Source organism: Schistocerca piceifrons, chromosome 7, assembly GCF_021461385.2.
Source record: "Schistocerca piceifrons isolate TAMUIC-IGC-003096 chromosome 7, iqSchPice1.1, whole genome shotgun sequence".
Taxonomy (NCBI): domain Eukaryota; kingdom Metazoa; phylum Arthropoda; class Insecta; order Orthoptera; family Acrididae; genus Schistocerca; species Schistocerca piceifrons.
The window spans coordinates 432612906-432639854 of NC_060144.1; the positions used below are offsets into that span (position 1 = coordinate 432612906).

The 26949-nt window shown below is 38.8% G+C and overlaps 1 protein-coding gene across 2 annotated transcripts in view; it reads left to right on the forward strand.

Moving 5' to 3' along the window:
- The window catches only part of LOC124805181 (myosin heavy chain, clone 203-like), a 259196-nt gene that overhangs the window by 89965 nt on the left and 142282 nt on the right, over positions 1–26949 (forward strand). For both annotated transcript variants that reach the window (XM_047265671.1, XM_047265672.1), the window contains one exon: positions 7296–7504. In XM_047265671.1, the coding sequence (XP_047121627.1) occupies positions 7296–7504 (209 nt within the window). The remainder of the gene's footprint in view (positions 1–7295; positions 7505–26949) is intronic.

A 26949-nucleotide genomic window follows, 5' to 3' on the forward strand; every position in this document is an offset into this window, starting at 1 on the left:
CATTGTGGCTGTATTTGTACTCCATTAACCCCGGCTTCTCTTTTGAAAATCTCATTTCCTTAATCCTAAGCCACTTAATGTTTTCTCCAGAAAGATTTACTTTTCTGTTAGTCATTGCTTTTTCATGTAGCATAGTACTTTTGAAGTCACTACAATCAATTTTTACAACTTCAAATTTACCTTTCTTCACTCTGGCATTCTCAATAATACAATAAGCTGTTCTGGGGCAAATATTTCTGGATAATGCCGTGGTTTCCTGTCTATATCCCCAAAATCACTGTCATTCGGAAGATACGAGTTGACCAGGTTCAGCAAATTTGTGCTTAATTTCCTCAGTGTTAGTTTTATCACTCTGAGCCAAATACATCCAAATTGTCATAATTTTAAAATTCCTGTTTTACCCCCCCATACGAATCTGACCATACTACCATCCTGGGACCAATATCATGAGATTCGACATACTTCAATACACAAGAGCCTACCTCTTGAGCTCCCCTTGAAGCAATACTTTCATTCAAGCAGTGCATTACTGCCTTTCCACTTTTAAAGTCATGGATTCCAAGATTAAAGCAGGAGAGTTGACGTTTATAGTATGCAACACCTGTTGTCAATTTTGGCAGCAGTAATGCTTTCTGCAAATCAAATGAAAAACTGTAAGATTATCTTCTGTCTTGGAGTTCTGCATATCCCTTTTCAGACAAGCTCTTGCAGCTTCAGCCTTCCTGTGGTGCAATTCCTGCTCCTTTCGTAATCTTTGTAGCTTCTCAGTGTCTGCCTCACCAGCTCTAAGTGTCTCCTCTGCTGTAATTAGCGTGTTTAGCCTGTCACATGTTTGACATGTATCCTTTTGAGGAGGCTTGAAACTGAGATTGAAGTCTTGTCTAAATACTTTTTCGTACAGTGATTGGCTGGGAGGTTTAACATTGGGATCTTCTTCTTTCAGCTTATCAATGAATAATCTGCATATCAAACTAAGATTAAGTCTACTGTCCAAGTACTTTTTTGATGAATCTCTTCTGCAATAGTGACTCGATGTACTGGGAAAACTATTAATGTGATTATAAATGTGAATAATAACTGAGTGAGCACTTTTATTATGAGGTATGTGTTTTCCATGCTGGTCCCATAAAGAGCTTGTCTTTGCTTTGGCTTTGGCTCGGTGCACCCTGCTGCCAGAAATCTGTAGTGTCTTTAGATAAGTTTCTTTGCACACCTTCACATCATTTCCATCACACTAGGGATATAATAGTTCCTAGAAAACTTCTTCTTGTCTGTTTTAGAATGCTCCCTTTTGATGGGAGCATTTTTATCTGAACCATGTATTATTGATGTCTGCACATCCCAAGACCCACTTCCATAAAATGTGTCAAAAAACTTTCTTTTCTCCTCACAATTTATTTTTTGCCAGCATTTTTGCCTACATTAACAATTAAAATCAACAAATGTCTTTCCTGGGACACTCTCTCCTTTACTCTTAATGTAAGTTTCCCCACTATTTTGCTTCTTCTTCCTTAGGGTTTTCTTCCATTGTTCCCTGTTTCCTTTTTTTTCTTTTATTGCCAGAAATTTCATGTTCATCTGAAAAACAAATTACTTAGATCTACAAATTCGTTTTCAAAACTGATTGATTAAGAATGCCAATCATGAGACCAAGTTATGATATTCAATTTCATTACTTTGGTTGCTGACGAATTTGCGAAATACAATTCTTTCAGGAACTGTTCTGCTAGAGTGAACCATTTCCACATTAAATCTCATTTCCTACCCTAAATAAAGAGGTATTAGTTTCCATGGGGTCAATTTTTTTTCTCCTCTGATTATTTATGGCAGCACTGGCCGAATCATTCTGGCATGTGAGGTAAACAACATAACCTCCTATTAATGAGTTTATTATATAATCTAAAGTATCATTAGTTATTAAAATCCACTTACCATTTGATGATTGAGAGGCACCATCACTAGGTTTATATACATCAGAAGAACTAGAACTAAACGACTCATCTTCACAATTATCACCATTTTCTGCCATTGCGTGGGAACGTGCGCCTGAGCTATATACTGCGGTAGCCATCTTGTGATGCTGCATGGTTCACTTTGGAATAAGAGAATGAATAGTACCAACCTTCTGCCAAAGAAATCCCTTGCTACAGCAACGAAATGAGGCGAGTTGTCAGATAGTTCGTTTTGTCATAAGACAAAATGAAACCCTATAATTTTAAAATCGTGAAGAACTCAATTTTTTTGAAATGTCGCTTAGTTCATTCTGGCATAAGACCACTCAAATATAAGTAAAGCAAATAACTACTCTAATAATAATTGTTTAGATATTTTGATTAGGTATGTTGAAAATACTCTTAACAGGACATTGTGTACAGCATATTTTTCCAAAATGGTACTTCAGAAACCAGCTTTATTATTTACCGTCATTTCAAAGATATTCCCTCCAAACATAATATGCAAAATTATCTTTTGGGGTGTGCTTGAATCCTTAAAACTGAAACTGGGCACAAACAAAAAATATGTATTGCATTATCTTGCTCCCTCTACACACCCGCCACATTTCATCAAGATCATTTATTGACACATGGGAATGATCCCTTTTGCCTTTCGAGTGGAATTGATGAAGAGATCATTTCTCTCACAAAGAAGTTGCCTGGTTTTCATTGATTGATTTAAACTGTTTGTTTGACTTTTTGTTGTTTGACAAAGCACTGAATGTTATTTGGCAGGGAAAATGTCACTATATGCAGCCCAGTGCTGTCATTTGTATTTTATTAATTTTGATGTCATGTTACATAACATATTCCTTTTGTGTTCCTTGTTTGATTGGATGAATTATCTAGCCTGGAAAGTTCATAAATCTTGTATGGGAGGAGGAGCAAAGAATTGCTGTTAATTTAAAATTCGAGTTGACTTGTTAACAAAAACAGAAATCCTTTCACACAACTTACATATTTACTTACCCTTCAGATAATAAATGCTGTAAAGGAGACAATAATCTGCTGTTCATTCAAAATAACACATTCAGAAATCCAGAAGTCTTTCTTTTTTTTGTCAACTTACCTGTTCAGATCTCAAAATTTGTCAGGGAAAACGCCAAAATTTTGTCAAGAAATCAAGGAATTGTCAGGGAATTTCATTTTCAGAAGCTTGTGGCAACCCTGAGTGTGTACTGCTTCCCACCAACTCTGACAACTGTGCATCACATGCCTATCCTGTGCACCTGTCACCCCTTCCTCCCTCATTCCTATCCAACACCCACACTAATTCTTTAAACAGTTGATCTCCCATATATAAAACAGATAGTTCTTTTTAATGCATCCAGTGTTTATGGCTTTCATAACTATATGTCATACAGTGATATAATTTTGCACGAACACTCAGTGGTATATGTTGATACTGTCAGAAAGATGTGTTTGGAATACAGTTAGTAATAAAGAAGTAATAAGTTAAAACATCTTGTCTGACGGTGAAGTTTTAGTGCATGAACAGCAAAAATGAAGTGAGCAATACACATTGTTCTGTCCATTATTTTGTTAGGGATGTCAGTAAGAAAAATTTGGAAAAGATTTGAAATTCTGTCAGGTCTGTTAAGTCACTGGGGCTGGCCTCAGTGACCAGAGACAGTTGTCATGTATTTGTGAGTTATGCTTGTATGAATGTGTGTGTGTTTTCTACATGAGAACGAGGTCTTGTGGCAGAAAGTTCAAATGTATAGCAGTCTTTTTGATGTGCTTGTCTGCAACTCAGCAACTCCTCTGTATGGTGAGTAGCAGTCTATCCTTTCCAAAACAAGTGCTAGTCTGGATCAGGTGACAGAGAATTTAGGTTCACTCTGTAAAGGATTTACCAGGGAAGACACCGTGGTTATTTTGGGAGGGCCAGGGAACAGTATCGACAGAGATCCTGGGTACAGTATAGAGTGTGACCTGGTAAAGATTGCGTCGGCATCGAGACACACCAATGTTGAATTTGTATCTGTCCTGAGATGCCATGACCGGCCTCATTTGAACTCTTCTGTTGGGAGAGTTAATTTGGAGTTGGAACGGCTGCTTGGGTCGGGTGCGGGGGCTCATATTGGTGTGGTTCCTGTTGATTCTCTCAGTAGGTGGGACTATACCAGGCATGGCCTACATCTCAACAGGAAAGGGAAAGGTAAACTGGCTGGGGTAATAGGAAATTTAAGGGGGGGAGGCACTGCCATGAATGGTAAAATACCAGTGGTTACACGTGTTTGAGCAGCACCTTTTTTTAGGATAGGTAAGACAGAAAGATGTCACGTTCTACGAGAGGTCAGGATTGAAACAAATCTTCAGTTTAGGAAAGAAATTAAACAGCACAATTCTAGCACATTGGATCACCAATCACAGCTGTCAATTATAAATTTTCACCAATCACCAGAAATTTTATCTCCACCAAGTTGTATCTCAGTCCTAGGTAATTGCATTGATGAATTAAAGTCACCCAACCCAGTTGACATAATCTGCCTCTCTGAACACCTTGTGACCACTGGTAGAGGAACTAGGCCTAAGCACAATGAGAAACTCAGACAGGAGAGTACTGCAAATGTTAGAATAAGGAAAGGTCCTCATAAAAGTGTAATTAAAAATAATGTAAGTATATTTTATCAAAATATTGGGAGTTTAAAAAATAAAATAGATGAGCTTCTGGTTTGTTTAGAAGATTTAGAAGCTGAGGATGAAATACATATACTATGCCTGTCTGAGCATCACATTGTTACTGATATGGTTAAGGTAAATGTAAGGGGATATAAGCTCTCTGCACATGTAATTAGAGAAAATATGGAGAAAGGAGGAGTTGCCATATATGTCAAAAGTTATCATTGTGCAAAAAGCATAGAAACAAAAAAGTTTTGTGGAGAGAAACATATAGAAGCATATGCCTGTGAGCTTAAATTAAATAAAGGCACATTTATAATTGTAACTGTATATAGGTCCCCATTGGGAAATTTTCATCTATTTCTGAAAAATTTGGACTCCTTGTTGTGCTATCTGTCAGACGGGGAAGCAAATTATTATTTGTGGGGACTTCAATGTAGACTCTCTGAAAGAGGGTAATAGAAAAAATGACCTTGAAGTATTACTCAGTTCTTTCAATTTGACACCCGTTATTGATTTTCCTACTCGGGTGGTAAAGGATAGCAGCTCACTGATAGATAACTTCTTTATAGACCAAGATAAGTTTACCCAGATAAATGCTCAGCCTGTTGAGAATGGTCTTTCTGATCATGGTGCACAGCTAGTTACAATATATGACATAGCTCCATTCAGCAGTACTAAACAGTCCTCCAAAGTAGTACGTTCAGTCAACGATTTAACAATTGCAAATTTCAGGGAAAGCCTACAGCAGTTAGACTGGGATGAGGTGTACCGTGAACCTGATGCCAATGTAAAATATAATTTATTTCATGACACTTTTGTAAATGCATTTGAAAACTGCTTCCCCAAGAAAATAGTTAAATATACTCGTAAGAAACCATGTAACAAACCATGGCTTACTAAGGGTATAAAAATATCTTGCAACTGGAAAAGGGAAATGTGTCTGACAGCAAGAAAGAGTAGTGACCCAGAAACTATCAAACATTATAAAAACTACTGTGCTATATTAAGAAAAGTTATTAAAAAATGCAGAAGTATGTGTATCGTGTCTGAAATCAGCAACTCTGATAATAAAATTAAAACAATTTGGAATATTATTAAAAGAGAAACAGGTCAACCAAGAGCACAGGAAGACAGTATTACCATCAAATCGAATGAAAACTTTACGAACAAAAAGTCAGAAGTTGAAAATATTTTTAGTAATCATTTTCTAAATGTTGTGGATATAGTAGGATCCAGGTGTTCATTAGAAGATGCTAGGCTGTTAATGGAAGAGGCCATACCTATGCAATTTGATACAATTGAAATCTCACCCACTTCTCCCTCTGAAATTAGGAAAATAATAAACTTGCTTAAAAGCAAAAACTCACATGGAATTAATGGCATTTCCAGCAAAATACTAAAAGCTTGTTCTCAACAGATAAGTAAGATTCTCAGCCACCTGTGTAATAGATCTCTGGAACAGGGCATTTTCCCTGATAGACTGAAATATGCTATTGTTATACCTTTGCATAAAAAAGGGGATAGATCTGATGTCAACAATTACCATCCAATCTCCCTTCTAACAGCTTTATCCAAAATTTTTGAGAAAGTAATGTATTCAAGAGTTGCTTCACATATCTGTAAAAATGAAGTACTAACAAAATGTCAGTTTGGTTTCCAGAAAGGTTTTTCAACCGAAAATGCCATATATGCTTTCACCAATCAAATTTTGAATGATCTGAATAACTGAACACCATCCATTGGGATTTTTTGTGATCTCTCAAACACTTTTGATTGTGTAAATCATGAAATTCTGCTAGAAAAGCTCAAGTATTGTGGCATGAGTGGGACAGTGCACAAATGGTTTAATTCATACCTAACTGGAAGAGTGCAGGAAGTTGAAATAAGCAGTTCTCATAATAAGCAAAGATCAGCACATTCCTCAAACTGGGGAACTATCAAGAATGGGGTTCCACAAGGGTCGGTCTTGGGTCCTTTGTTGTTCTTAATATATATTAATGACTTGCCATTCTATATTCATGAAGAGGCAAAGTTAGTTCTCTTTACTGATGACACAAGTATAGTAATCACACCTGACAAACAAGAATTAACTGATGAAATTGTCAATAATGTCTTTCAGAAAATTACTAAGTGGTTCCTTGTAAACAGACTCTCACTGAATTTTGATTAGACACAGTACATACAGTTCCGTACAGTAAATGGTATTATGCCATTAATAAATATAGACCTTAATCAGAAGCATATAGCTAAGGTAGAATATTCAAAATTTTTAGGTGTGTACATTGATGAGGGATTAAATTGGAAGAAACACATTGATGGTCTGCTGAAACGTTTGAGTTCAGCTACTTACGCAGTAAGGGTCATTGCAAAAAATTATAATATGTGATACAATGGAAGTGCCCTCAGTGATGTGTTCACAGTGGTTTGCAGAGTATGGGTGTAGATGTTGATGTCTGCCAATGCTCTGTTTACCTTCAGTGCTTTGACAATAGTATTAGATTTCTTTCTCTCTGTCTGTTATCAACTCTTGCTTAAGTTATTCCTTTTTATTGTGCTGTGTTAAAAGAATAGTACTATATCATAAAAAATACAAGTTAATGAATATGTTTTCCACAGTACGGTGTGAAATGAGATTTATTGCAGAACTTATTTAAGTCTTCATTTTTTGTATAGTGATGGATGTACGAGAGAAACATGTTGATGATGCCAGTCGATGGAAAGCAACTCGTTCCGCATTTGAGCAGAAGATGCGTGACACTGAAGAAAAACTTCATGGTCTAGAAAGAGAACTGAAAGAAAAGGACAGTCACCTGACATGTGTGAAAATGCAGCTGCAGCAGATAAAAGAGGCGATGGATAAAATCATAGGAGAACTTACTTCAGTAAGTATGAACAAATGGATTTGTTGATGTCTACATTGAACAGTGCATAATAATATAAGGATACTGGTACAATGTTAGAGTTTTATAACATTTGTACTGGAACTGTACAAAACCAAAATACATTGAATGTTACTTTTTGTTATTAAATGCATTTTCTGTTTACATGGCAGTATCCACTAGTGTGAAAAATTTTCTGATGTAAAACTTCACTAGGAACGAAAATTTAAACTTTATAATGATAAATACAATAAGAATGATAACTAGTAGGAGATGTTAGCTTAGAGCTCACAGCAAGCTTTTGTAATATGAGGATTTGTTTGACCTAATTTTATTTGGTTCCAGTCTCTGGGGCTTCCTTTCATTAGCATGCTACCTTCAAAACATCTCTTGACTAGCTCTGACATCCTAGCTACATTTCCAAAGTATTGGAGTCAGTGATGTTCCTCTTTAACAGATTGGGAGAAAAAAAGAAACAGAACCTGAAAGTTGTAAATTACAGAGTGGTAAATAAAACTATTAGGCATTATATGTAAATGAAAATAAGTGATTTGTTGATAGTATTAAGAGAAGGAAAGTTGCTTCTCACCATATAGCGGAGATGCTGAGTCACAGATAGGTACAACAAAAAGACAATCACAGTTATAGCTTTTGGCCATTAAGGCCTTCGACAACAATAGACAGACATAAGCGCGATCTGCGACTCAGCATCTCCGCTATATGGTGAGTAGTAACTTTCTTTCTCATAATATTGTTATATTCCATCCTGGATTTTCCATTGTTAATAGACAAACAACAGCTGTCATAGGCATGGTAAAATATGAGGGCTGTTCGCAAAGCAAGTTCCGTTACTGTCTGGTGTGTGGGTTGCAGAGTGATTTTAGCATAGCTGTGTCACCCAGCTCAGTACAACTCTGGCAACGACATGAAAAGATTACTGAACTGCTTTTTACACTATTACTGTAAATAAAAAGAGCCACTATCATCAAAATTCCCATTGTCTGTGTATTATATACCATAATCCATTCTCTGTGTGTGAAAAACATGGAAGCTGTAGTCAGTCATAATGAACTTCCTGCAGTATACAGAGAGAACAATGTGAGCGATATTGCTGTAAGACAATAGTGCCTTTTGTTTTGGGCAGCTCAGATGAATGCTGTGGTGATGTTAGAAGTACATAGCTATTTGTTTTGACAAGTGAACATGTTCCAAAGATTAATGATGGAATGGAGATGATTGTTGGTTCACAATTACAGAATTCTTAGTCAGTTTCCCATTGTATGTCGTGGACAACGGTATACAAACTTGCGACTGATAAGCTTGATTATCACAAATTTTGAGCATGATGGGTCCTAAAGCTTCTGACTGATGTTCATAAATCAGAGAGGTTGGGAGCCATGTTAATATTGGTATGCTGCAGAAGGAGATGACTCCCAGCTTCAACTGGGAATTATTTGATCATCCACTGTATAGCCCTGATTTGTCACCCAATGATTTTCACTTGTTTCCCAAGACGAAAAAATGGTAAAGTTCTCGGCAGTTTGAAGATGAGAGTGAGTTAAAGGAGAGTATCAAATCATGTAAAGCTGCTCTTACATTCTTCCAGTCCATATGTGGCATAACAGCAAACCAGTGCTTAACAGTATTTGCTAAACCAATTGGTTTAACCAGTACTGCTCTTACATATATATATTTTACTGGTTTTGCTGCTATAGGACTTGAAAATGGGAGCTTTACAAAGAGAAATAAATCTGGCCATATGCCTAATATGGATAATGTGTCTTGTACACTTTTCAGATATTAAATTTCCTCAGTTATAAAATGAAAAAAAAGTAACTTTGAAATAATAACAGCACAAATTCAGATTACTTCATTTTATTATCTTTTTTTGGCATGTAACACACCACTTAACAATGCCTAAACTCATCCAGTTTTGTTTTAACAGTTAAGCTCATTTCACATTCATGCTGAAGTAACCATTGCTGCATTGCATTTCCACATTAACAAGCAGGTTATCACTGTTTATGGAAGCCTTTTCATTTGTTCCACCAAAAGAAGTTGCTAACCAACAACCATCAACCTGTGTCTTCCAGTTCCATGAATAATTCCGCCCGTCTTTCTGTGAATGAACTGAACCACTAAAATACCTGTATCTTACAATCTGAGAAAATACTTTCAACATGTAATCATAGTTTCTAGTTAATTCTTCAGACCATTTATGCATGAGTGTATGCGACCACTTCTTTTGGATCCCCTTACGGAACTCCTAGCTCGCATACATATGCATGACCAGTAGTGTTTAGGCATTGTTGACATTAAATAGGCAAGACACCACACCCAACAGACAAAGAGTGCACTCACTTTCAAAAGTTTCAGGAAACAGTGAAACATAAGGAGTATGATTATTACTACCTTGTAAAACCAAAAGTAGCAGTACTCCTTACAAACTCAGCTTGACTCACAGGCAGCAAAATTCTACAAAGAGGGCAAAAAAGGTAAAAACTTCTTCCTTGGTATGGCAGGTGCCTTAATATAGGGGACAATTATGTAGAAAAATAGCTGGCACTTGTAGCTGTAAGTTGTATATAAAAGCTCTCAATGTATGGGCTTCTTTATATAAATTAATGGAACTTGCTTTCTAAATAGTCCTCATAGACAGAGATTCGCGATTGTTTGAGATGTGGAGTGTTGAAGAGAAGCAATGGCTGTAATAAACAGTGCCAACAGTATTAACAATAATGAAAATAATAATAATAATAATAACAGTAAAAAGAAAGCATGTTTGTAAAAAATAAAAAAAACAAACAGAAAATAGCCGACAGCTTAGTGTGTCTGTCTGTCACATGGAGGCCTTGGGCTCAGTATCTAATTCTACTAGAGATTTTTCCTTAATGAAAGGATTCACACATGGACCACCATTTAGACTTTTAGGGACATCTTGCATGAGAATAAGTGGTTCCAGTCTTTAAAACCAACATTAACAGGTTGGAGTACATCGTTTTGCTGAAGAAATACGTTCCACATTTGTGAATGTAAATAAACTGATTTCATCCACAAAGAAAATGTTTCTAAAGGTTCCTGCTTGCATCAAGACCTACAAAGAAAAACTACCAACTGTGCCTGCACCTTCCGAACCAGTGTTAACTCATTGGGGTATGTGGGTCGAAGCTGTGTTGTTTTACAGTGAACAGTTTGAGGCCATTAGAGGGGTAGTAAATGACTTCAATAGTGCAGAGGCTTTGGCTGTTAGCCATTGAAAAGGAGCTTTTAATGATTCCTGTATAAAAAACAGATTAAAAAAGACATTGCTGTGATTAGCATGCCACATTTTCCCCATGTACCTGCAAGTATTAAAAAGATTGAAACTCAAGGTTTGGTGTTGAATGAATCTATTCAGTTAATGAATAAAATTATTCTAGTGAACTTCTCATTGCCAGAGGTATTCCCAAGAAAACTTAAACAAAAGTTTGAAAACATTTTAAACAATAACCCAGCCTTTGAACCCTTGTGCCAAATTGATAGTTTTATTAATCAGTTGGGTGAACTTTTATCAGAAACATAAAGTGCCAACATAGAACCCAAATTCAAATACTGCCCAGTTACCTCAGTTGCTGTAGAATGGTCCTTTCTGCTTATAAAAGTGTTTTGAGTGATTAAAGACACAGTCTTACTACTGAACATTTGGAAAAGTACATGGTTGTTTATGCTTACAATAGTACAAAAATGTAAAATAAATTGTAAATGATGCTTTGGTCCAGTAGTATTAATTAAAAGTTAATGCTGTTCAAAAAAATTCATGATTGTATGTTGTTTTTTAAATAAAGTATTATGCTGTTTTTCAGCATGCCCCTCTGCGTGCAATACATCTCAAAGTCGGTCTTGTACATCTCGATTTTTTCACTGCAACTCACTCGCTTCGCATCCACTTGTTACCAACAACAACAGAAAAGAAGGAATAATTCTTGAAACACCGTATGCATCCCCATTTTGCAGATTTTTAGAAAATAATTCCAGTAAGGCCTAACCTCTACCAGAAAGTATCCAGAAAATAATATCAGGGTTTTAAATGTACCGAGTTTTTGCATGGCCAGCACTCTTCCTCTTAACTGATAAGCACAGGTTCAACTTTGAGATATAATGCATGCAGTAATTACTATGCTTTTTATTATTTGATCTAGCATATTTTAATACTTTTCATGCATTTTTACGCATTTTTTGTGCATATTTGCATGCATATTTTAAGGTTTTTGTTACGCATAGAACCCAGTCTCTAGTAATAACAGTTGACTGCTTTCCTGTTGGTGGCATGTATCTTTTCTCTATTTATTTATGCTTCTACAGCCTTCAGTTTATTCTCTAGCAACTCCTTCTCAGTCATTTTGAACTTTCTGCGGGTATCATTTTTTAGATGTCTGTATTCCATTTTGCATGCTTCATTTGCTGTAATTTCATATTTTGTACTTTCATCAGTTAAATTCAATATCTCCTGTATTATTCAAGGATTTCTACTAGGCCTTGTCTTTTTATCTACGTCAATCTCTAAAGTCTTCCAACGATTGTGATCCAAATGGCAGTCATACTCCATGCGCGTGTCCACAAAGCTTTGTCTGTACTCCTCTATCATCCTACTAATGGCTATATATGCGACTGAGACCAGGAAAATCAGCACACAACCTCAATGTTTTCCACCAACAATGCTTGAGACAAATTTTGAAGATCAGTTTTCATGATCACGTTTAATGTTGAAGTGCTGAGAAGAAGTGGTCCACACAGCCTACACAAAATGATTGCTGAAAGAAGACTGAAGCTTTTGGGGCATGTTCTGTGCATGAAACATGGAAAAGTCCCTAGATCAGCCTTGTTTTACATTGTTAGCCACTGCAAGCAGAAGACATTTTTAGCTGCTCCACAATTTTCGAAAGTTTGAGTGCGATAAAGTGACACTGCAGTGTTCATCTTTGCCATATCAGTGTAGAAGACATCACATATTCAGCCAAGTAAAGAATCCAAGCAATTTGCAAGTTTATTTACATATATAAGCTGACTGCTGAATTTTCATTTGTGTGAGGCTGCCTGTGCCACACAGGTCTGATTCAAAATTTTGGATTCTAGCATTCGGCTGTTCATTTTGTTTTTGCATAATATTTCATTGATTGTATCAATACTCATGTATCATGATACATCATGTTTTTTCAACAATGGTATGACTGTTGTTGTGGTCTTCACTCCAGAGACTGGTTTGATGCAGCTCTCCATGTTACTCTGTCCTGTGCAAGCTTCTTCATCTCCCAGTACCTAGTGCAGCCTACATCTTTCTGAATCTGCTTAGTGTATTCATCTCTTGGTCTCCCTCTATGATTTTTACCCTCCACGCTGCCCTCCAATACTAAATTGGTGATCCCTTGATGCCTCAGAACATGTCCTACCAACCGATCCCTTCTTCTAGTCAAGTTGTGCCACAAACTCCTCTTCTCCCCAATCCTATTCAGTACCTCCTCATTAGTTATGTGATCTACCCATCTAATCTTCAGCACTCTTCTGTAGCACCAAATTTCGAAAGCTTCTATTCTCTTCTTGTCCAAACTATTTATCGTCCATGTTTCACTTCCATACATGGCCACACTCCATACAAAAACTTTCAGAAACAACTTCCTGACACTTAAATCTATACTCGATGTTAACAAATTTCTCTTCTTCAGAAACGCTTTCCTTGCCATTGCCAGTCTAATGGTATGACTAAGTCTGCTGAAACCTGTGTGTGACATTATCTATTGCTGTGGCTATCATTATATGACCTTTGATTTTCGTTTTAACAACAGTACTTCTCATTCACCAGAACCACAGTCTTGTCAAATGTCATTGGTGACCAAGTTGTTTAGTGCCCAACAATTTTAAATCCATCCATTGATCCTATTTTTTCAAACATTTACGAGTGGCGCAAAAAACTCATATGATATTGTCAGTTGTAAACTTATGTTTGTGTTTTTAGAAACTTTTGACCTTAGTATCCAGGGGTAACAGTCTGGATGATTGACTGATCTGGCCTTGTAACATTAACCAAAATGGCCATGCTGTGCTGGTACTGCGAACAGCTGAAAGAAACGGGAAACTCCAGCCGTAATTTTTCCTGAGGGCATCAGCTTTACTGTATGGTTAAGTGATGATGGTATCTTCTTGGGTAAAATATTCTGAAGGTAAAATAGTCCCCCATTCAGATCTTAAGGTGGGGACTACTCAGGAGGACATCGTTATCAAGAGAAACAAAACTGGCGTTCCATGAATCGGAGTATGGAATGTCAAATCCCTTAATTGGGCAGGTAGGTTAGAAAATTTAAAAAAAGGAAATGAATTGGTTAAAATTAGATATAGTGGGAATTAGTGAAGTTCGACGGCAGGAGGAACAAGACTTCTGGTCAGGTGAATACAGGGTTATATATACAAAATTGAATAGGGGTAATGCAAGAGTAGGTTTAATAATGAATAAAAAGAATAGGAGCAGGGATCAGCTACTATGAACAGCATAGTGAATGCATTGTTGTAGCCAAGATAGACACAAAGCCCATGCCTACCACAGTAGTACAAGTTTATATGCCAACTAGCTCCGCAGATGATGAAGACATTGAAGAAATGTATGATGAGATAAAAGAAATTATTCAGGTAGTGAAGGGGGACAAAAATTTAATAGTCATGGGGGACTGGAATTCGATAGAAGGAAAAGGAAGAGAAGGAAAAGTGGTAGGTGAATATGGAATGGGGGTAAGGAATGAAAGAGGAAGCCACCTGGTAGAATTTTGCACAGAGCATAACTTAATCATAGCTAACACTTGGTCTAAGAATCATGAAAGGAGGTTGTATATGTAGAAGATGCCTGGAGACACTGGAAGGTTTCAGACAGATTATATAATAGTAAGACAGAGATTTAGGAACCAGGTTTTAAATCGTAAGACATTTCCAGGGGCAGATGTGGACTCTGACCACAATGAATTGTAGATTAAAACTGAAGAAACTGCAAAAAGGTGGGAATTTAAGGAGATGGGACCTCGATAAACTGCAAAAAAAAAAAAAAAAAAAAAAAAAAAAAAAAAAAAAAAAAAAAAAAAAAAAAAAAACCAGAAGTTGCACAGAGTTTTAAAGAGAACATTAGGGAACAATTGACAGGAACAGGGGAAAGAAATTCAGTAGAAGAAGAATGGGTAGTTTTGAGAGATGAAATAGTGAAGGCAGCAGAGGATCAAGTAGGTAAAAAGATGAGGACTAGTAGAAATCCTTGAGTAACAGAGGAGATATTGAAATTAATTGATGAAAGGAGAAAATATAAAAATGCAGTAAATGAAGCAGGCGAAAAGGAATACAAACGTCTCAAAAATGAGATCGAAAGGAAGTGCAAAATGGCTAAGCAGGGATGGCTAGAGGACAAATGTAAGGATGTAGAGGCGTATTTCACTAGGGGTTAGATAGATATTGCCTACAGGAAAATTAAAGAGAACTTTGGAGAAAAGAGATATGGGATCTATCACTATTCATTCACTTGTCTGTGAGTGGTGAGTCAGCGATAGGTCTAGGCATATACAGGGGACAGGAACCAAGGAGAACTCAGAATGTTACACCCATCCTCCTAACCAACGAGTTGAACATGCTGTCTCCCACTGAAACTGAAACTGAGACACTTCACCAGTTGGGAAATGTGCTGAATCCAGTGTCAAGGGAGGCAAACACAAAAGTATAGGGGTCTATTAGCCATCGGCTGTTCAGATGTGTGGCGAATAGTGGTATCCATTAGGGAAATCACAGCAAGCGGTGGGAAGGAAAGCCATGTGCATTCAGTTTGTGTATTGGGCCTTATTCAACATGTTGAAGAGGCTATTCCGGCATCCATTGAGGGAAAAGGATGTAACCAACTGCAGGTTGTGAAGCATGTTGGGCCAAACAGTGCCTTTCATCTGGATTCCGAGGTTTGACTTGGATCATTCCAGTGACTAGCAGATAAGGTTGAGAATACCAACCTTATGAACTGTCAGTGAAGCTCACAATCTGCATCATTGTCCCCAGAACAGACTGTGGCCCCCTGGTTCTGAGTCCAAATGAAGGCTTGTAACATAGACTGTGAAGAGTCTGTGTCGAGCTAGGCTGTGACTTCCTGGACCTGTGCCACTGCGTTGTGAGCTACAATGCGCCCTAAGAGGTCCAGGTGTGCACCCTTCATCTGAGGCTGCCACCCAGGCACCCCACAGATGAGAGTGTAAAGTTACTAGTGGTTTACTGCCAAAGTATTTGCAACAGAGTGCCAAAATTTGGAGTGCTTCTAAAACACAGTGAAGCCCATGTAATACTAAGCACAAAACTGGTTGAAACATGAAGTTGACTGCAGTGACATTTTTGGGGAAAATTTAAGCGTGTATCAAAAGGACAGGCTAATGAGAAATGGATGTGGTGTATTAGTATCAGTAGAGAGAAATTCAAATCCACCGAGATATAAATTAAAGCTGCATGTGACATTGTCTGGGCAAGACTCAGTATCAGGGATGGGCATAAAATTATAATCAGATTCTTCTGTAAACCACCAGGTCACCTCATGATGTAACCAAACCATTAGAGAAAACCTATTTTGCTAGCAGACGAGTCTCCTAATCATTCTGTATCATTGGAGGAGACTTAAAATCTCCAACAATCAAATGGTACAGTACAGTTTTGTAACTGGCAGGCATGGCAAGACATTGTGTAGAACATTGCAAAATGCCTTCTCTGAAAACTACCTAGAACAGATAGTTTAGAACCCCATTCATGATGAAAATATATTAGATTTAATGGCAACAAATAGACCTGACCTCTTTGAGGGTTTCCACATCAAAACTGCTATGAGTGATCATGACTGGTTGTGGCAACAGTGATTACTAAAGGAAAAAGGACAACTAAAACAAATAGAAAGATGTATTCATTCAGTGAAATAGATTTTTAAAAAATCAGTTGTGTCACATCTCAATGAGGAACTTGAAACTTTCAGCACAGGATAGGAGCTTGTAGACTTACAGTGGCTCAAGTTCAAAAGAACAGTTGACCCTGCACTGGATAGATATGTAGAACAGTTCATAATGGAAGAGACCCTCCATGGTATGCAGTCACCATAAAGAAACTTCTGTAGCAACAGAGACTACTGCATAATAGGTGTAAAACAGAGCATAGAGCTTTAGTTAGAGAGAGATGCTGAATTATACATGCTTGGCTGTCAAGACAACAATGTGGGCAGCCTTCAGTTACTACTGTAGCAGAATCTCAAAGAAATTCTGGTCGTATGTAAATGCTGTTAGTGGCAGAAACTGAAATTGAGGGTATCAAAGTAAAAGCTGAAACACTTAACTCCATTCAAAAACTCCACACCCAATAGTTGGAAGATAGCACAGGTTACACCTGTTTGCAAGAAGGATAGTAAAAGTGACCCATATAATTACTGTCCAATGATTTGTTGTAGAATCTTAGAGCACATCCTGAGCTCAAGTATAACGAAGTATCCCAAACAGAATTACCTCCTCCATGCCAACCAGCACAGATTCTGAAAACACTGATCATGCGAAATACAACTTGAACTTTTCCCACATAACATAAAAGCAGTCAGGTAGATGAAGCATTTCTTGATTTCCAAAAAGCATTTGACTCAGTACTGCATCCATACTAATTGTCAAAGGTACAATCATATTGACGTGATTGATATTGTACTCCATCAAGGATTTGAAATGTTGTATCTACTTTACTTCTACTACTAAACTATTATTATTGTTCATGTATGTAGTGACTGACTATGTCCATGACTGTAAAAGTTGTTATGGACAAATAAACCATTATTATTATTATTATATGAGGTATCAAGTGAAATTTGTGACTGGTTTGAGGATTGTTTTGGTAGAGAACACAGAATTTTATTTTGGATGGAGAGCCATCATCAGATGTAAAAGTAACTTTGGCACCTGGGTGTAACACTGTGTAGGGATCGGAAATGGAATGATAGCATAGGCTCAGCCATGGTTAATGCAGGTGGTAGACTTTGGGTTATTGGTAGAATACTGTGAAAACACAATCAGTCTACAAAGGAGATTGCATACAAATCGCTCGTGTGACCCATTCTGGAATACTGCTCAAGCTTGTGGACCCTGCACCAAATATGACTAACAGGAGATATTGAACATAGACAGAGAATGGCAGCACAAATGGTGATAGGTTTGTTTGACCCATGGGAGAGAGTCACAGGGAAGCTAAAGAAACTGAATTGACAGAGTCTTAAAGATTGACATAAATTATCCTGAGAAAGCCTACTTGCAAAATTTCAAGAAATGGCTTCTAGGAATATACTACAGCCCCCTACTTATCACTCATGTAGGGATCACGAGACAAGATTAGACTAATTACAACACACATACAGGCATTTGAGCAATCATTCTTCCTGTGCTCCAAATGTGAATGGAACGATAAGAAACTATAATAACTAGTGCAATGGGATGTACCCTCCGCCATACACTTCTCAGTGGTTTGCAGATTAGGAATATAGATGTAGATGTTTTGAAAGCAACAGATGGATACAGAAGTAATGGAAAACCTTGTAACACCTGCATGCATGGGCAAGAATTGTGAGGACGGCCACGGGTGAACTGTTCTTATTTAGGTACTCTAAGATATCTTCCACAAATGTTAAGATTTCATGTGATATATCCCTTACTTCAGTTATACACTTGAAATGTTCACCAGGTATACCATTAAAAAGTTTTATTTGCAACACAAGAAATAACTTCAGAGATTTGGTATTTTCTGTTCATCATTGGAATTAATGACTTAGCCTACCACGTAGGAGCAAATTCAATTGTGTGTTATGCAGATGACATAACACTGCTCAATACACACCATGGCACAACAGAACTGCATCAGGCAACACAGGAAAAACTAGAACTAGTAATGAATTGGTTTTCTTCTAATGAACTCCTATGTAATCCTGATAAAACACAAGAACTAATTCTGGGTTTAACTACAGCTGTTGAAAGCAAATCAGTAAAATTGTTAGGATTCCACATTGATTCAAAATTAAACTGGGAGGAACATATTAGCCATATCTGCAAGAGAATAGCAAGGGTGTGTTATCTCATTTGGAGACTGACAGACGTAGTCACTGATGACTATCTAAAGGTGGTATATTTTGGCCTGTTTCAATCTCACATTCCCTATGGCATTGTTATGGGGACATTCTTGCTTTGTCAGTGAAATTCTGAAAATTCAAAAAAAAGTAATCAGAATAATGAGCAAAGTTAAGCCCAAGGATCACTGCTGCCCCCTCTTTATCAAGAACATGATATTAACTGTTGCGAATCTATACATCCACACAGCACTGCTTTATGTCAAAAGTAACTTAAATGAGTTCAAGACCAGAGAGAACATACATCCCCACAACACCAGAGGCATATACAAAGACGCAGACTCACAAAGACTGCAAACTCACACAAAATAATGAGCTTAAAACTCTTCAATAAACTTCCAGCATCTGCTCGGCCACTGACCAGTAATATTTTCAAATGTAAGATTTATGACTAGTTACTCAAACACCCATTTTATAAGATAACAGAATATTTTGAAATAATCATTGACATTAGTATATAAGAATATTCCTAAAAGAAGTGGAATTAAATTGTAAAAACTTTACTGTAAAATTATTATTAATTGTATATTTAATGTTCAGACCAGTGGTCAATGGTGAATAAACTGAACATAATAACTGACTTATGAAGAAAAAGGAAACACACACACAAAAAAAAAAAAAAAAAACTTTCTCGACTGAGTGAATGCTTAAATAACTGAGTTCCAAAAGTGACAGTCACAGGTGAAACCCTTTACAATCTGCATGAATGAAGTTTGTTACAATGACACTAAGGCTAGCACTTTCCAAGTATGGGAGATGCAGCAAAAACAGAATACCAGGTCCTGTCCACTTGGCGGCATCCTGTTAGCAGAGTGTCACGTCATGGTGATGGCTATGGAAAGAGGAGCTGATTGCAGTAGTGTGTTGTCCAGGCAAGGTCTTCCCAATGACCGTGCACTGGAACTGCTGGCTAACATTGCGGCGTGGGCCTAAATAGTCATTTTGTGGAGTGACACCTATGTTTAGTTGGTTCAAATTTAATTTGGGTGGAAGTAGGAAATGGTTAGGCTTGCATGCACTGATTGGGGCTGTGCATTTGCCTTGGAGCTGCTGCTGGCTTGGGCACTGATGTCACCTTCTGTTGATCAGTTAATGAGTTGTGTGGTTTGAATTTCCACCTCGCACAGAATGGAGTACTGCTGTGATGATGTACATTGTGCAAGTAGCTGTCTGTTGCACTTGTTACCATAGCAGTTGACCCACTCCCCCTCTAGAATGCAAGACGTGAGGAAGAGCAGGCTTCTGAGTCTTCCTTGATGTGCATATCCATTGTCTCCAAGAGAGGGATTCAGGATGTTGATCCACTTCCATGGGTGATGCCTGAAATGCTCATTGGCCATTGTCATGGGTACTGTCCTCACCTGTGGATGTTGGCTGCACCACTTATAGAAAACTGAGTAAGGCCTTCTGTTGGCGGAGAAGGGTCCTGTTGAGGTGAGAGTTGACTGATGTGTCTCAGATGATGGGACTCGTCCAGGAGCTCTACTTCGACTGTGGCAAGCAAGTGCTGGAGTCATGTCTCCAGTGAGGGTGGCCGCATCTCAAAGTCATAGTCAGTATTGTGTATGGAAAACCTGTGATGGCGAGATGGCTGGGAATGTGGCTTGATTGCAGAGGGGTAGATGACTGGTAGTTGTGATCAGTGAGTGTGGGCATGGGGTCTTTCAGCAGGTGATGTGCATTCTTTAACTGTAGCTCAGTAGGATGAAAGGAAAAAGGACAGGACTCGTCTCATTTTTGAAGGTGTGCACAAAGTTTTCTGCCAGTTCTTTGGATACTGGATGAAACGGGATGGCCTGCACAAGAGCAGTACAGCTAGTGGTGCAGAAATTGGAAAATTCAGAAGAATTAACTGTGGGCTGTTATCTGTAACAACTGTTTCCAGGAGACCCTCAAGGGCAAATATGTGAGCTAGTGCAGTGATGGAATGGGTGGAGGACGTGGGGGTCATCCCAGTCACAAATGGGAAGTTTATTCTTGTATCTTGGCAATGAGCCAGCAGGAGCTTAAAAAGTGGCCTGCAAAATCGAGATGAAAACAGGACCAGGTGGTGGATGTGGTGAGCCAAGGAAAGCAGTGGTGAGGAGGGGTGGGCTCGTTGCTCTGACTTGTTGAACATGAAGACATCATAGCCATGATGTCTGTGTCCATATCACACCAATAAACATGCTGCAAAGTGAGCCACTTGGTGAACACCACTGCTCTTCGTGGCCATTGTTTCGCAGTGTGAGCATTCTCTGTCAAAGTGTTTGTGAAATAATCACCCATGTGTGCCCAGTGTCCCCTTGGATTGGAACACACCTTGGATAATGGAGAGCTTGTGGTGATGTCCCCAAAAAGCCTGAACTTTAGGGTGTTGTATAACCTTCTTGTTGCTGTGCCAGCCTTGTCGTTGGATGTAGGATTTCACTTTCTGGAGTACGAGTTGGTCTCAGTTTGGTGGTTGACCAGTTGGGCATCCAAGAGGAGGCTTGTGACACTGTCTTTGGTGTCAGTACCTATGTGACAACACACAAATGGATCAATGTTGAAGGCCAGCTCATTTCTTGTAGGCAGGTAACAAGAGGTCAGCATCTTCATGATGAATAGTGGGCTTGTAGCAGACGTCATATGAATACTTGGAGAGGAATAATGCCCCACATCTCGTGGTTTTGGTCAGAACTGCAGCTAAAGCCTTGAAGATTGGTAATACGGGCTTGGGATCCACCTGTAATGTGAAGGAGCACCTATAAAGAAAGTCATGAAATATCTTAATGCCAGAAGTTATTTCTAATGCCGCATGTTCTGTTTGGCTGTAATTTCTCTGAGCAGGATTCAAAGTCTTTGATACAAAAGTGAGTGGGCATTGTACCCCGTTGGAAATGTGGGAGAGCACTGTAGCTATCTCATAGTGTGATGCGTCTGTTGCAAGGAGAAGGGTAGCTCCAGGTCATATGCAGTGAGGCCACGAGGCATGTGGGCCAGAGCAGACATTGCCTTGAGACTGTGAGTGCTTTATCACATTGAAGAGAGAACTATCAAGATACATACTTTCACAGGAGGTATAGGAGTGGTTTTGCAAGTGCCACCACATGTGGAGTGAAGTGACAGTAACACTTTATTTGACCTAACACAGATTTGAACTGGGACTTATCTTGAGGCACACATAGCCTTTCTATTGTGGCTACATATTGTGGTGTGGGTTGAATGCCTGAAGCACTAACAATATGTCTAAGATTTATCACTTTTTTGATAAAATATTCATCTTTTTTCCAGTTACAATGAAGATAAGCTTGTTCAAAAACCATTTAAATTCTGTGTGAGAGCTGCCGTATCTTTTCCAGCTACCAGGTTGTCATTGAGATAGTTTACATACAGTCCTCATAAACTAGCACAACAGTTATTTGAGGTATTGTTAGACACGGGCTGGAGCACTGGTGATACCAAAAGGCAGCTGATTGTACTAGAATAATCCAGACAGCATGTTAATGACCAGTACTTTTTGGGAATCAGCATCCAAAGGTAGGTGTGGGTGTGCATCTTTACGATCAACCTTTGCAAATATCTTTCCACCCACTTGTGCTGCCATGATATCTTCCACCTTTGGAATGGCATACAAATTGACAGCTGATTGTGCATTGACCATTACTTTGAAATCCCCACAAATTCTCAGTGCCCCTTTGTGTTTGACTAAGACGACTATCTGTGTTGATCATTGCCTATTGGGGATTGGTGTCAGAATTCTGTTACAAAACTCTGAGCTCAGGGGCTGTAATATGTAATAATCAAGAGGTGTGGTTTGGGAGAGGGAGATGACTCACACTGAAGCATGCAGGGAAACACAGGCGAATGTGTAATTTACTTTATTACATCGAAGGTACACAGCATGCATTCTGGTGAACTCGGCAATGGAGCCACACACCATGCCAATGCTGGGATCTGTAGCCTAGTCGTCTCCACCCTTGTGGACGTAGCACTCCTATTCATGCCATGGCTAAGTGGCATGCATTAACTGTGCCTGTGGCACAGAACGTGGCTGACTGCTCCCTCAAGCATGACTCAAGGATGCCATTAAGAGTGCTGAAGAGAAGCAGCTGACCGTTGTTGTTGTAGTGAGCCTTAGCAGTTCTGGCTGTCCGCCAGTTAGCTGCCAATATCCATCATCAAGAGGTCATCATGGTTGGCATGTAACGTAAGGAAAGGAAAAAAAAAAAAAAAAAAAAAAAAAAAAGAAAGAAAAAGATGCAGACAAAATGGCAACACAACTGCCCACTTTGAACCTCTGGGCTTGCTTATTTATACACCTCTCCCTCCACCTCTGACGTAGTTCCTCTAGAGGGGACATGTGGGGTACTCTTTGATGATTACAACATCAGCTTTCCTCAGCCTGCTTCAGTCCCTACACGCAGGTCATTAGACACTGTTGTAACTGCAATGCATCAGTTATTCACAGCACGTCCGTGCCCTGTGCTGCCCTGATTACTTCACATCTGTATACATTGCCTGCCAGGCTGTACCTTCTAGCCTGTGAGCAGTGTCATAAACCTGCCCTGTAGAATTGTTAGCAAAATATCAACATTGTCTGCGCCTACCATCTGCTGTGCCCATTGGTCCCTTAACTACTGCCTTCCAGCCATACTTGCATGAAATTCACAAGGATTCCCCAAATCCATGCCTGTACTTATTTGTGGTACAGCTTACCTCCTCCCTTCTGAGAAGACTCATCCTGAATCTTCAGCATCATGTTCTAACTCAACTACTCTAATAATTTACATTTTGAGGAAAATCTCCAAAATTCACCATACAGGATTTCACATTGTACTATGACCATGTATCCATTATCATACCCATATACACTAATTAAGGCCTTAAAACTAATTGCTTCCACGAGTAGTGCCCATCAACCATTCTACTGGTAACTAGTGTGTTAGCGCATCCACAGCCTGTGCCCTCTTGCATCTTGCCTAAAAATACAGCACGCTAAAAGCTGCTACAGCACACCACAACTAGTGGCTGATATGCTCCCCACTGATACTTTGTGCTCCTGTTCTTCCCAGAAATGGTGTACAAGTTGCTATATTTGTACCGTCAAAATTCCCAACTGTTGGGGCTCCATTAATCTGTCCAAGGACTGCAATTGGATTGAGTGTGTCATTTAAATACGTTAAATTTTGAACAGGTAATACACTCAGAGATCCTTCTGGACAGTACAACATATTCTGTGACAATGTCATAAGAGTTGAGCCTTTGAGTATAGCTGGAAGACAAAAATCCATCCCAACTATCTCACAAGTCATGCCATTAATGATGATTCCACTTTCCTGAAGCTCGAGTTTTTTCAATCCTACTGGTCTGCCTCCTTCGTAGCAATTCAGCCATACATTTTCTGGCATGCGTACGGAGTATAACCAATGAGTACCCACCCTCTGGAAGTATGTTTGGGGTGGCAGAAGCTCCTTCCCACAACTCGTCCCATTTACTTTCCCCAGAAACAAACTCGCTTCACATGTCCACATATCAGCCCATACTTGGCCACCCAGACAGATCACAAATTACTGTATCATCCCCTTCCTCATTCCAGAGTGCACAATCCACAAAAAAATAATGTCAGTAATAACGATATTAAAAACCAACAACTCCTCAAAAAAAAAAGAAAAACCAAAGTAAAGAAAATAACAAATCACAGTTACAAAACTTAGTTATGTGACCTAAACCTATATGCCACATCATGCACCTTATGGTGCTCACCAATTCCAGGTTCTTGTTTTTACCCTTTGTAACTTTCACCTCCTGATTGGCTGCCCCTGTAACATTTCTTTAAATGGTTTTATGTAAACAGATGTTTTTGTGGGAACCGTATCTTCATGTTGACTGGTGAGGTCATTTTCATGACCTGGTATGGTCCCTGATATTTTGTTAAAAATTTATTAATTTTCCCCTTTGACATACAGAGACTTGCGACTATTACCCAGTGTGCCATGTGGTATTGCAGCAGTTTGGTCCATGCGTCTGTTTGGTTGTTCCTGATGTTCTAGCACCTTTGTGTTTGCCTTTTGCACATTCCTCCTAACTTCTGTAATTCTTCTGCAAACTTTCCCACCGGCTCACCATCCGGTCTTAATTTAGGAATCAAAACATGAAAGAGAGGTGGCATTTTCCTGCCGTACACCACCTCAAATGGCGACAAGCCCATTGCAGTATGAACTTTCGAATTATAGGCAGATTATACATATGGTAAATAGGTGTCCCAATCATCATGCTTGGAACCTACAGAACAGCTCAACATCTTTGCAGTTGTCTTGTGCACTCTTTTCATTCTCCCATGGATCTGCAGTTGAAATGGACTTGTCTGTAACATCCTTATATGCAACACATGGCATATGTGCTTCATTCAGTACAAAGTAAATTTTGTACCTTGGTCCATAATTATGGGCCAGGCACCCCATACTTTAATATTCAGTTGTTTACTAATGATTGTGCTACAGTACTAACTGATTTGTCTGGCATCAGTACCATTGCCAAAAATCGGAAAAAAATGATCGATGATCTTGAAGATATACCTATTTCCTGCAGGTGTTTTATTAAGTGGCCTAAGGAGTCCAACACCAACATAAACAGGACAGGATGCCTCTGGTAACCTTAGCAATGACACTTCCTGATGCATAATGTCGGCCATCTATGCACGTGGCACACAGTCCTTATCATACTGATTCATGTCACTCTTCTTCTTCCTCCACCAAAACTGCTCTGCTACACATGTGTTGTTGCACATCACTTACAATGATCTGACAACATAATGTTGTGAGCATCCTGTGACCAATTGAATTTCATCCCCTTCTTCAGTAGATTGTTCAAGGGTCTGGCTATTTTTGCAAAGTCTTTCACAAACCATCTATAATAATTACAGAGGCCAGTGAATGACGGTACCTACTTAGTTGTTTGAGGTGTCGGATAATTTTGAACTGCGTCTGTAAGATGAGTATCAGTCTGTACGCCATGCTCACTAATCATGTGTCCCAGATAGTTTACTTGACCTTGCGCAAAATGGCACTTGTCCACATTTAACATCATATGTGCCAATCGTAGTCTACTAAAGACATCCTCCATCTCATGTGCTCCTGTAAATCCTTTGAATAAATTATGTCATTGAGATAGACTAGGTAAGTTTTTGGCTTTAATCCTCTTTAGTAACCCATCAAAAACTGCTGAAAAGTTGTCAGTGGGTTCTTTAGTGCAAATTTCATGTGTTTGTAATGAAAGTGTCCTGCTGGGATGGTAAAAACTGTTTTTGGCCTGTCTTCTGGCACCACCTCCAATTTATGATATCCACTCCTGAGATCCGTAGTTGTGAAGAGCCAATGCTGACCCTGATTACCAAAGTTTCCATGATGTTTGGGATTGGATAAGCATCTGAAATGATTTGTGTGTTTAGATATCTGTGGTCACAGCAAAATCTGTATTTCTGTGTCCCATCCACTGGCATTTTTGGCATGATGACAATATTTGAACTCCAGGGTCTATCATTCGGTTCTGTGACCCCATCCTGTAGTTATCGTTCAATAAATTTTTCTACCAATGGTTGCAGCTGCTTTGCTATACAGTATGTCTTCCTATAAATTGGTGCACTAACCTCTGTTGATATGTGATGTTGCATCAGTGGGGTTGCTGGTAACCTTCTTCTCACACAAAGTAAATCACTAAACCTCAACAACAAATTCTCCATAGCCATTCGATCACTGTCCATCAAATGATCTACTTTCCCTCGTAACACTTCCATATCGATGGTATGCTTGTGTCTTCCCTCTAGGCTCAACCTATAGAAGTCCTCATCTTAGAAGACCTCCAAAGTGGTTACTATTGCACTGTTTGGCAGAGTCACCTCTCCTCCACCAAAGTTATCTGCACTAACTGGAATCATCTGTTCCCCATTCATGTCACTCATGTGCACTAAACTTCTGGGGATAAAACAGTGCGAACTATCCAATTGCTTAAGAACAGTTCAACAACACATACTGTTTCCCTCAGCAAATCAGTATCCACTGAAACTCATACTATCTCTTTTGTAACCCATGGTATTTTATCCCACTGATCGATGTTTACTGAAAATGTATGCAGTTTAGTTGGTCTTACCACTAAGATAGGTGAACCTTACGCCATTGTCTCAGTTGCAACTGTTTCCCCCAGCTGAAACGAAGTCCCACTGAGTTCTACTGTGCGTTGTAAAAGATCAATCTTAGCATGACATTTGGTGAGAAAGTCTAGCCTGACAATCACTGAACAACCTTCGCCAACACAT